Genomic DNA, 10744 nt, shown 5'->3' with positions numbered 1-10744 from the left:
AATCCGGAGTGAAGTTGAGCCCGGGAAGGAGGGGTGGGGGGAAAAGTGTTTTAAGATTTAGGGTTTATTTCTCATTACCGTACTCTGATTTGATTGGTAATAAATTAAATTAATTTCCCCAAGTCGAGTCTGTTTTGCCTGTGACGATAATTGCTGAGTGATCTCCCTATCCTTATCTCGACCCATGAGACTGTCCCTGTATTTTCTCTCCCCTGTCCAGCTGACGAGGGCAGTGACAGGACGGCTTTGGTGGGCACCTGGCCGGGGTCAACCCACCACAGCCATTGCCAGGCTGTGCCCCGAGGCAGACAGCCTGGGTAACAACAGGCGGCGGCTGTCCCGACGGAGGCAAAATCAGTTACAGAGATGTCCCCACACCCTGGGGACAGGGCAGCCGTGTCCCAGGCCCGGGCGTGTGGCTCTCCAGGAAGCAGAGGGGCCAGCCTGCGGGAAGGCTGCCAGGCCGGGGGTAAGGCGAACGGCACCGCCGACGGCTAACGGCCGCCGCCACGCCGCGCGACCGGGCCACCAGGCGGCCGCCTCAGCCCGGCGCCGAGCCCGGGAGCCGCCGCTGGGGAAAGCGGAGCTGGACCAGGCCCGCAGTCGGGCTGGGCGGCGAAGAACGGTGCGGGCAGCGCCTGGCTGAGAGCCGCGGGAGAGAGGCGGCCGCCCCCCGCCCCGCCCCGCCGTCCCCGGCGCCCAGGTGCGTCGCGGGTCTCGGTGCCGGACTCCATTTCCCGTCGTGCTGGGCGGCGCAGGCGCAGTTGGTGCCCGGCGCTGGGAGCGGGCGGCCGGCCGGCCGGGGCCATGAGCCGGCGGTGCGCGGTGCAGCGGAAGGTGCCGTGTCTGTTCGTGACCGAGGTGAAGGAGGAGCCGTCGGCCAAGCGGGAGCGCCAGGTAGCCGGGGCGGCACGGGGCCGGGCAGGGCCGCAGCCCTCGCGCCGGGGCCGGGGCCGGGGCCGGGGCCGGGCCGAGGCCCAGGGGGAGCCGTTGGGCCGCGGGTAGCGGCGTCGCACGGCGGGGAGGGGGGAACAGGCAGCAGCGCCGACCGTGACGGACCTGCCCGGCCGCGAGGAGGGGTACGCCCGGGTGGAGAGGGGTTTCGCTGTAGGTCTTGAGCGAAATGCACGGTAGAGGTTTCCAAAGGGCACCCCTCCCACCCCCTCCCCCCTTAAGCGTGGGAAAGAAAGGTTGTTTGGGAGCCGTTTGAGCTCTGTCCCGCTCTTTCCTGCCACGTGCTCCCAGGTGTTTACCCTGATGTTGTGTTTGCTTTTTCTAAGTGTCGGGAACAGTCATGGCAAGGAATGAGGCCACTCCAACGGGACCGCAGTGGGAGCTTGTGCAAAACCATCCTGTCGTCCCTGCCTGTGAGCCTTGTGGGGGAACAAATAAGCTTGTCTTTTTTTTTTCTTTTTTTCTTTTTTTTTTGTGCTCAAAGGACTATCAGGCTTATGACAGAAGAATTCCTTTGAGGCTGTAAGACGTGGAATACTTACGAAGGTGAAAGTAATGGAGCCAAATCAAAAGTTATTTCTTGCCGAGATGTAAAAGGCAGTGTCAGGACAGATTGGGGTGGCATTCAGCTGTCTAGCTTTAGACCTCCAAGTTCTATTTCCCGATTTTGGTAGCAGCGCCTACTGCTGTCTGCCGGCCACGTAATGAACTTGAATCCATCTGGATGGCTTTCTCCTGTTGGTATTTGTTTTCTGATGAAGAGATGAAATTATTACCAAAACGTCAGTAACTTAATTGTTAAACTTTGAGTACCAACATCATCTATATTATAGTCATGTAAGGGTACCTCTGTACGTTGTTGTTCCTTCATATAGAAGAAGCAGACAGGGGATTAGATCTGGAACTGGCATACACTATTTTTTTGGTTATAAAGTGCTGGCAAGTATAATACAGGGGGTTATGGTGGCTAGGGAAGAAGGGAGTGGTAGTGGAAAACCCAACAGGAATGTTTTCTCACTACCCTAAAATTTTTCTTTTCCATGTAAGCTTTGTGAAATCTTCATATATGCTGTGTGTAATGGTTACAAATATGATTACTAAAATACAAAACAGCCGTGTAATGTAACAAAAGCATGTAGAAGGTTCTCATTTTACAAATTACGAATTCTGTTTCAAGACTTTTGTAAGACAAGGACTCGCTTTGTGTTTTGCTAGCAGAAAGAAACAGTGACGAGCTTACAAGTCAGACCTGAGTAGGGAGAGAGGAGGGAGGGCTGATGATTATACAGGAAAATATTTGAATCCAAACACAACTGATTATATGTTTGCACTGAAACTGTTACAGAAGTCCTATAGATGTCCTAGAAATTTAGATTAGTTGTGGGTGCATGTTTGTTTCAAATGCCCGGATCAATTATTTCTTTGCTCTTTTGAAGCAGAAAAAGTGTTTAGTTGACAGCACTAAGTATTTACACCAGGATGCTTTTGCCACCTTGCATTCCACTGGTCTGTGTATTGGCTAATATGGTGCTGTTGACTTTCAGCTCCAAACTGCAAGCTCAGAGCAGCTAGTTGTGATGAATTTCTATTGCCATAATAACATAGGAAGACACATCTCAAAATTTTGTAGCATTGGACTGGCACTCTTCTAGTTATATGCACTGTTTAAAGTGGAAGGCAAAGTCATCTCTAAATACTAATCAAGAATGGAAAAGAGGAAGTTTGCAAATAGATTGCCTTTGTTCTTTTGTCTTAGAGCATTTTCCAAACTGTCATGTCTTGAAGAAGCAATGGTGTATTTTGATAGTATTAGACATCAGCAGTATAATGTGTACTACTGGACTTAAAAAGGCCAGCTGTAAGGAGCAAGAATCCATATGAGAACAAGGCAGTAACATAGCCATGATGAGGGTTTAAAATACCTGTCTTCTTTTCAGCCATTTAAAGTTTTGGCAACTGAAACTATAACTGAAAAGGCGTTAGAGGCAGATATATACAATGCAATTCCTACTGAAAAGGTGGATGGAACCTGCTGTTATGTAACTACCTATAAAGGTAATAAGGAAGATCCATATGCAGATTTTTCATGTTGACTAGAAGGCTTGTTTTATGTAGTTTTCACTTTTATTGTGTAATTTATTGGATTACAGCTGTTGTGAATTCAACTGTAGTTAAGCATCTTGACCACAAAGTAATAGTTACTGTAAACATAGGAGGTGTTTATAAAGTTGTTATAGATTTTACTGTCTAAAATACATAAAGTATGATTTAAATGAACGTGCCAATCAAGGAGCTATTCCAGTTTTAAAATTTCTTAGTAGCACATCTTCCTCACACACTAGAATTTATATAATAAAGGGTGTCTATTTTCCTTGAGAAGGATTAAAAGAAATATAGAGGCTGGGAGGAAATGAGAAGACTGTGGTTCATTCCATCACTGGGGTTCTTGCCTTTATCTGAAATTGTAAGGAAACTCTGTATTAAACTAGGCAAGAATCTATGAATAGATTTTTAGATTCATATACAGTAATTAATTTATTAATGTAAATAGTATCTTTGAATAGAAAATTTCTCTAGTGACAAATGAGAATTCATATCTTGCCTTTTATGTAGTTGATATCAGAACTCTGCAGATTATGGTTACCTCAGTAAACTGCTGATTTTATCCCTCTGGAAACTCTAGGGCAACCGTATCTATGGGCCAGGCTGGATCGAAAACCCAACAAACAAGCTGAAAAAAGGTTTAAACGATTCTTGTATTCGTTGGAAGATTGCAAAGGTTAGTGAAGATTTCTTTCCTTCTTTTTGGCAATGTAAGTTATCCAGTTGGAAAAACACCTCTAGTCTAACACGGGAAATTTCAGTGATCCTGCTCCAATTTTTTTAATGTCACCCTCCTTTGAGAGAGCTTAAACTAAAATCAGTGGGGGAAGGCGATAACCAACAGGACTGCAGTAGGAAGACAAGGGTTGGCATGCCGTTGCCAGAAGGTGGCAGTACTAATGGGAATATTTGCACCCCTTCTGGGAGCCTGGAGGGCTCAGGAGCGTATCTGAAGTGCTTGTAGATGAACACGTGCAGTGTGAGAAACAAACATGATGAGCTGAAAGCATCGGTCAGCTCCCAGAGCTACGATATCATTGGCATTAGGGGGACTTGGTGGAATGAGTCCTATGATTGGAGTGCTGGGGTGGAGGGTATGGGCTGTTCAGGAGGGATAGGCAGGGCAGGCGAGGTGGAGGTGTTGCACTATATGTAAGGGGGAGGTTTGATTGTACATCCCTTACAGTTAGTGGTGGTTGAGGATTTTTTACTTCAGTCTTTAATAATGCTGGCAGCCCAGTCCCCTGAGTTGGAAGACCATGAGTGTGGGAACAGTGACTTTCCGTTTGAGGACGCTGAAATCGTAAGGCATCAGCTGTATCAGCTGAAAGTTCACAAGTTCGTGCAGCCTGATGGGATTCATCCCAGAGTACTGAAGGAGCTAGCAGATGTTACGTGAGGACCCCTCTTCATCATCTACCAAAGGTCTTTGGAATCTGGGGAAGTCCCTGCTGACTGGAAGCTAGCCGGGGTTACTCCAGTCTACAAAGAGGGTGTGAGGGAAGACCCAGGGAACTACAGACATGTTAGTCTAAGCTCAGTTCCTGGAAAAATTATGGAGAAGATTATGCTGGGTACTACTGGAAGGCGTTTGAAGAATAATGCAATCATCAGGCACAGTCAACATGGGTTCCCAGAGGGAAAGTCCTGTTCAACTAATTTTATATCCTTCTATGATAATGTCACCCACTTGGTGGATAAAGGGAAGGCGGCGGATGTAGTTTTTCTGGATTTTAGTAAAGCTTATGATACTGTCCCTCACAGCATCCTTCTGGACAACTGTGGGATGAGCAGGTTCTTGGTGCGCTGGGTAAAGAACTGGCTGAAGGGCAGAGCTGAAAGGGTGGTGGCAGTGAATTGGGCTACATCTGGCTGGTGTTCCTCAGAGCTTAGTTCTAGGGAGAGTCCTCTTCAATGTATTTGTCAATGATCTGGATGTAGGAGTTGAATGCACCATTAGCAAGTTTGCTGATGATACCACGCTGGGAGGTGCTGTTGACTCTTTTGTGGGACAGGAGGCCTCGCAGAGGGATCTAGATAAATTAGAGCATTGGGCTATGATTAATGGGATGAAATTTAACAAGTCTAAATGCTGGATTCTGCATCTGGGACAGAGTAACACCAAGCACAAGTATAAGCTGGGAGAGGAGTGGCTGGAGATCAGCCCTGCAGAAAGGGGTCTGGGGGTGCTGGTCGACATCAGGCTCAGCATGAGTCAGCAGTGTGCCCTGGCAGCCCAGAGGGCAAACTGCATCCTGGGGTGCATCAAACACAGCCTAACCAGCCGGTCAAAAGTGGTGGTTATCCCGCTGTATTCAGTGTTGGTGCAGCCTCACCCGAGTACCGTGTGCCGTTCTGGGCCCCACAATTTAACACTGATGTGAAGGTCCTTGAATGTGTCCAGAGGAGGCAACAAAGCTGGTGGCAGGGCTGGCTGGCAGGTCCTGTGAGGAGCAGCTCAGGACTTTGGGCTTGACTAGCATGGAGCAAAGGAGGCTGAGGGGTGACCTAATTGCTCTCTATAGCATCCTGAGGTGCTGATCTCTTCTCCCCCGTATCCAATGACAGGACACAGGGGAATGGTTCAAAGCTGCACCACAGGAGATTTAGACTGACATTAGGAAGCATTTCTTTACTGAGAGGGGGGGTCAAACACTGGAACAGGCTTCACAGAGAGGTGGTTGATGCCCCCAGCCTGTCAGTGTTTAAGAGGCTTTTGGACAATGCCCTTAACAGGCTGTAACTTTTGGTCAGTCCTAATTTGGTCAGGCAGTTGGCCTACGTTGTAGGTCCCTTCCAACTGAAATAGTCTAGTCTATTCTACTTCTCTTACTCTAGTTTAAATATAATGTTAGCTATTTAGGTAGCTATTTTTTAACCTTAGTTTTGAACTTTTAAACTACTTGAAGGCTACTATGCTTCTTCAAACCCTACTAATTGTAGACTGCTTGAGTGTGCCAGATGTTGGTGCTTGTACAAAGTAACTGGGACTACTGTTTGTGAAACAAGAGTTAGATCCATGGTATTTTAATACTTGCATTGAGAGATGATGAAAATGTAAAATTGGCTAACAGTTTGCCAAAAACTGAATGTCACATTTATATGCCTAGAATTTGTTTGGAATGTTGAAGAGGATTTCAAGCCTGTTCCAGATACCTGGATTCCAGCAAAGGACATAGAGTTCTCTAATGGCAATCCTTTGCCTGATGAAAATGGACATATGCCAGGTACCTATGATGCATCACAGGTAAAAGGGGGGGAGGAAATCCATTTTTTTAAGTGAATTAAAATTAGTTACAGAGTTAAAAGTAGTAGTTAACGTATTTGGAAAACAATTAGAATGTCATAGAATCATTAGGTTGGAATAGATCTCTAAGATCATCAAGTCCAACTGTTGACCTAATGCCACCATGCCCACTAAACCATGTCTGCAAGTGCTACAACCTGTCAACTAGTCATTCATTCGCTATCCAGAAAGGCTTTGTTCTTCTCACACAGTGAAAATGATTGCAGTTTGCTGTACAGACTTACAGGGCTTCAGTTGAAGGCACAGTTGACACGTTTGCCATTTCTCTGACATGTCTCTGAGATACGACACAGTTTTTCTTGTTACTCTCTGTAGGTAACTGTGAGAGGTTTAATGCATGTACAGTTCTTATACACATTTGATAACTTCAGATATTTACTTTGGTAAAATGCAATGTTTTCTCATAGGTTGGGTGCCTGTAGAGAAGAATAGTAAGCAGTATTGCTGGCACTCATCTGTGGTAAATTATGAGGCCGAAGTAGCACTGGTGTTGAAACATCATGCTGACCCGGGGCTTCTGGAAATCAGCCCGGTGCCGCTATCAGAGATTTTAGAACAAACTTTGGAGCTTATTGGGACTAATATTAATGCAAATCCATATGGTAAGTTTGTATGGTCTGTTCTTAAATAGTTTTTGATATAGTGATATTTTTGAGTGAAAATTGTGCATTTTCTATGAATGCTTTAAAAAAAAAAGTTCTAAGGTAGCAATGTCATGTTTTTAGAAAGGAGAGAAAGAGCTAGCTCGAAGAATACTCACCTTGGGAAGATGAGTTGTTGTGAGACTGTTTATTAAACCTCCTTCCACCTATGTGTTCTTTAGGAGTTAATATAAACATGCTTTGCTTTAGTCTTTCGAAAAATAATCTGACTGGAAAAGTTGTTTTAAATATTACTATTAAAATATGTTAAGATTGATTGTCTATCCCTTTTCTTGGCTTTTTTTTACTTGCTCTTCTGATGCTGTTTAGTCCGTTGAAGTAGAAAATTTTATACAGCCTTTTGTTTTTGAGTCCCTAGAAGTTAGTCATAAGTTGCAATTTTTAAATTATGAAATATTACGACTTTTTTTTAAGGAAATGTAATTTAAGCTAAATTGTGGTTGCGGCTTCTCCCTTTAAAAGCCTTATAATGAAAAAACATTAGATATGGGCACAAGTGAGTGCTAATTTCTGAGCTTTGCTGTTAGGGTAACTTGCAAGGACGGACAGGAGAAATAGTAGTTCCTGGTCTAAGCATTTTCTCAGAATGTAAAGGAACTGCAATAAATTAATCAAATAGCTGTATTCTTAGATGAAGATTAACACTGAGCAGTCAGTGAAGAGGCAATGTATTAATCCTTATTCATAAGAAAATATTTGTGCTGTGGATCGTGATCTGAAGTGTGAAGAATTCAGCTAGAAGCTTTATGGTTACTGAGGAAGTGACCACAAGGACAAAGCAGGCAACTGTATGAACGTCATGTTTATTTTATAGAAATAAATAGTTATATGAGGAGGAGACAGCTACATTTGATACTTAGAGTATGTTTAACTAAATGTTACTTCAGTTACATGTAACTAAAATGTTCTTTTAAAGGCAGGACCGTGTTGCAGTATCTAATAGAAGTGTACCTGTATAGGGTGTTTTTAAGATAGCCGTACTAACGAAAGTGAGGAGAATCTTACCACATGTAACTAGCAGAAAGATTTTTTGTTCCTTTTACCATAGGATTAGGAAGCAAGAAGCAGCCTGTACATCTTCTTGTACCACATGGAGCATTTGAAATAAAGAATCCACCTACTTTGAAACAAAATGACATACTGTCTTGGTTTGAAGGCTGCAGCGAGGGTAAAGTTGAAGGAATTGTGTGGCACTGCCATGATGGGTGTTTAATCAAGGTAAATATATACATGGACATGTGGTTTAAAGCACTATAATAATTCATAATATGTGAAGTATTGTGAGGTATTCACTTTTTGTCTTGTTTTCCAAATTCTTTAGTAGTAAATGTTCTCCTAGCAAATCAGGTGACAGTGGAATTAGTCAAGCCAGTGAATCACTACAATGACAACATACTAAACTTTTTAATTATCTACACTATGCTAACAACTTGAAGTAATCGAGAACATAAAATATTATTTTCTGGCCTCTCTCTATAGGAATCACTCAACATTTTAAAGCTTAATTCTTTTTTTTAAAAAATTAATTTCTTGGAATGTTGGCTTATAAAACAAGTATTGTTAATAAGAATGTGATTTTTGATTAATTAGCAAGTTTATATTCTTTCTGAAGCTATGGAGGACCTTGGTTCTGGTTTGCTTTTTGTGCTTCATTGTTATACAGAAAACTGATTAATGGTTGGTTATAAGAGCCCTAACGCAGAGGAGCTTAGAGTTAAAGCACACACCCCTGCACCCCCAAGTCAGGAACTGTTGGGCTACTGTATCGAAATCTCTAAACTGATCTTATTTCTTTTTATTTTAGCTCCATCGCCATCATCTTGGTTTACGCTGGCCACTTGCAGAGACATACCTGAATTCTCAGCCTGTTGTAATTTCTTTTAATAGAACTAAGTATGACTGTGACTTTGAACCAAAGAGTTTGTTTCACCATTTTTCAAACTTGGATGGTCAAAGATTTGACAGACTGAAAGATATCAAGTTTGATGCTTGAGATGATCTTTCTCTTTTAGGTTGTCGTCTGTGCTGCATTTCTCTTACTTGTGTCTACCACAGAACTCTTTACAAATAATCTTCTAGGTTAGGCAGCAGGCTAGGTACTGTACAATTTTAAGTTTTTCCTAAATGACTGATTTTATATATAAAGAGAGATCCAACATCCAGAGCAGAGATCTAACTTTCACCATGTTTATTTTCAGTTCTGAAAAATCCCTAACTTCTGAATCCATTTCTGGAAACTGTTATAATTTAGTACGTTGTCTTCACACTGGCTGGTCCTAATAGCTTAGCTAATGAATGCAAGCAACTGTCAAAGTTCCATAGGTTGTAATTCTATAAATACCATTATTATGACACTGTTACATGTAGGATTCAGATTTAGGATCTAGTTGTTTCTTAACAGTAAAGGACATACTTCAGGTGGAACCAGAATTAGTCGTGAAATTTGAGATTTTTTTTTTAAAGTTGTAGCGAAGTCTTTTGGAGGAAAACTTTTCACTGTAGTATTTAACTGGTAAGCTGCAGCATTATGCTATTACTTGAAAACCTAATTAAGGTATATGCTACAGGTACTTCCACTGTTTTGTGACAAAAAGAGTAAATAATAGAAAGTATACTAGCTCTATTTTGGAAATCCTTTGTAATTAGAGACGTGACTTGGCTTAATACCCATTTTCAGACTGCATCTCAATTAGGAAATTTCATCAAGGGCGTATTAAGTAAGATGGCAAATAATAAAGGTGAGATTGCATGATCATTTGAGTTGGCTTTATTTTCACTGAGCTATAAAAGTATACATCCAGCTGTATAAAATGTACAAAGTGAAAAATCATTTATGTACAAAAATACCATTAGTTTGGCTGAAATATTATAACTTTTATTTTCAATTCTTTGTTCTTGGATTTTTCTCAAATTGAGGTACAAATAACCAGAGATGTAAGAAGAGACCTACAGCATGCTGACCCTGAGTCCATAGTTAAGAAGTATGACAGCAAGAGACAGCAAGAACAAATTACATACTCGTATCCAGCTGGAACTTAGCATACTTTGCACAATTTAAGAGTTTCTCAGCTTTTGGTGTAAGTCCAAGGTTTCAACTTCACCTGACACCTGTGTATTACCCAAATTACTGTTCTGAATTAAAATAATAATTATTGCAAAGGAGGTGGGGGAGAAAACTCCCTTTTATTTTGACTGGTGTATATAAATACATACATAAAGACCATAATCTGTTGACTAATCCAATTCTGCACTCCTAAGTATGTGCCAAACTATTGTAACTTTAATAGCCTTGTATCATTCCAAGATAAAACCAGACAAATAAATCACTATTATGTAACTGCTCCAGAATTTATTTTCTGTATCAATACGGAGGATACTAAACACTAGCCTGATCAACAGAAACGCTGCCTGGACTGTCCACTTGAATGCCAAACTCTTCAGAAATCTTCTTTAATCTCTCTTCTAAGATAATATTTTTTTTTACTTCTTCATTGTAGTTATATTTCAGATCCTCAATTTCTTCAAAAAAGGAAGGGTCAAAGTTTTCTAATTCTCTTCTCAGCTTTTGTATTTCTTCCTATTAAAAAGAATGAAGGAGAACCACCTTTATCCAGAATTTAGGAAATAAGTGTCAACAAGAGCTTTTTTTGCTGTAAAAGGCTAAGCAATGAGAAAACAAGCATGTTCTCTAGATACACAAAAATCTACTCCTGAACAG

At 42.1% G+C, this 10744-nt stretch overlaps 2 protein-coding genes across 2 annotated transcripts in view; one reads left to right on the top strand and one right to left on the bottom strand.

Moving 5' to 3' along the window:
* Window positions 1-807: 807 nt before the first annotated feature.
* RLIG1 (RNA 5'-phosphate and 3'-OH ligase 1) lies at window positions 808-9781 on the top strand. The gene is made up of 7 exons (XM_086480145.1): window positions 808-897; window positions 2892-3009; window positions 3638-3733; window positions 6168-6284; window positions 6772-6966; window positions 8075-8244; window positions 8831-9781. Exons 1-7 carry the CDS (start codon window positions 808-810, stop codon window positions 9017-9019), a joined length of 975 nt encoding a protein of 324 aa, XP_086336271.1. The 3' UTR covers window positions 9020-9781.
* Window positions 9778-10744, bottom strand: part of CEP290 (centrosomal protein 290) — a 55251-nt gene continuing 54284 nt past the window's right edge. Inside the window, exon 54 of the mRNA XM_086480133.1 lies at window positions 9778-10603. Coding sequence (XP_086336259.1) covers window positions 10403-10603 — 201 coding nt within the window. The 3' untranslated portion in view covers window positions 9778-10402. The remainder of the gene's footprint in view (window positions 10604-10744) is intronic.

This window comes from Leptosomus discolor, chromosome 1 (genome assembly GCF_034619465.1).
Source record: "Leptosomus discolor isolate bLepDis1 chromosome 1, bLepDis1.hap2, whole genome shotgun sequence".
Classification (NCBI taxonomy): domain Eukaryota; kingdom Metazoa; phylum Chordata; class Aves; order Leptosomiformes; family Leptosomidae; genus Leptosomus; species Leptosomus discolor.
This window is presented reverse-complemented; position numbering and strand designations above follow the sequence as displayed.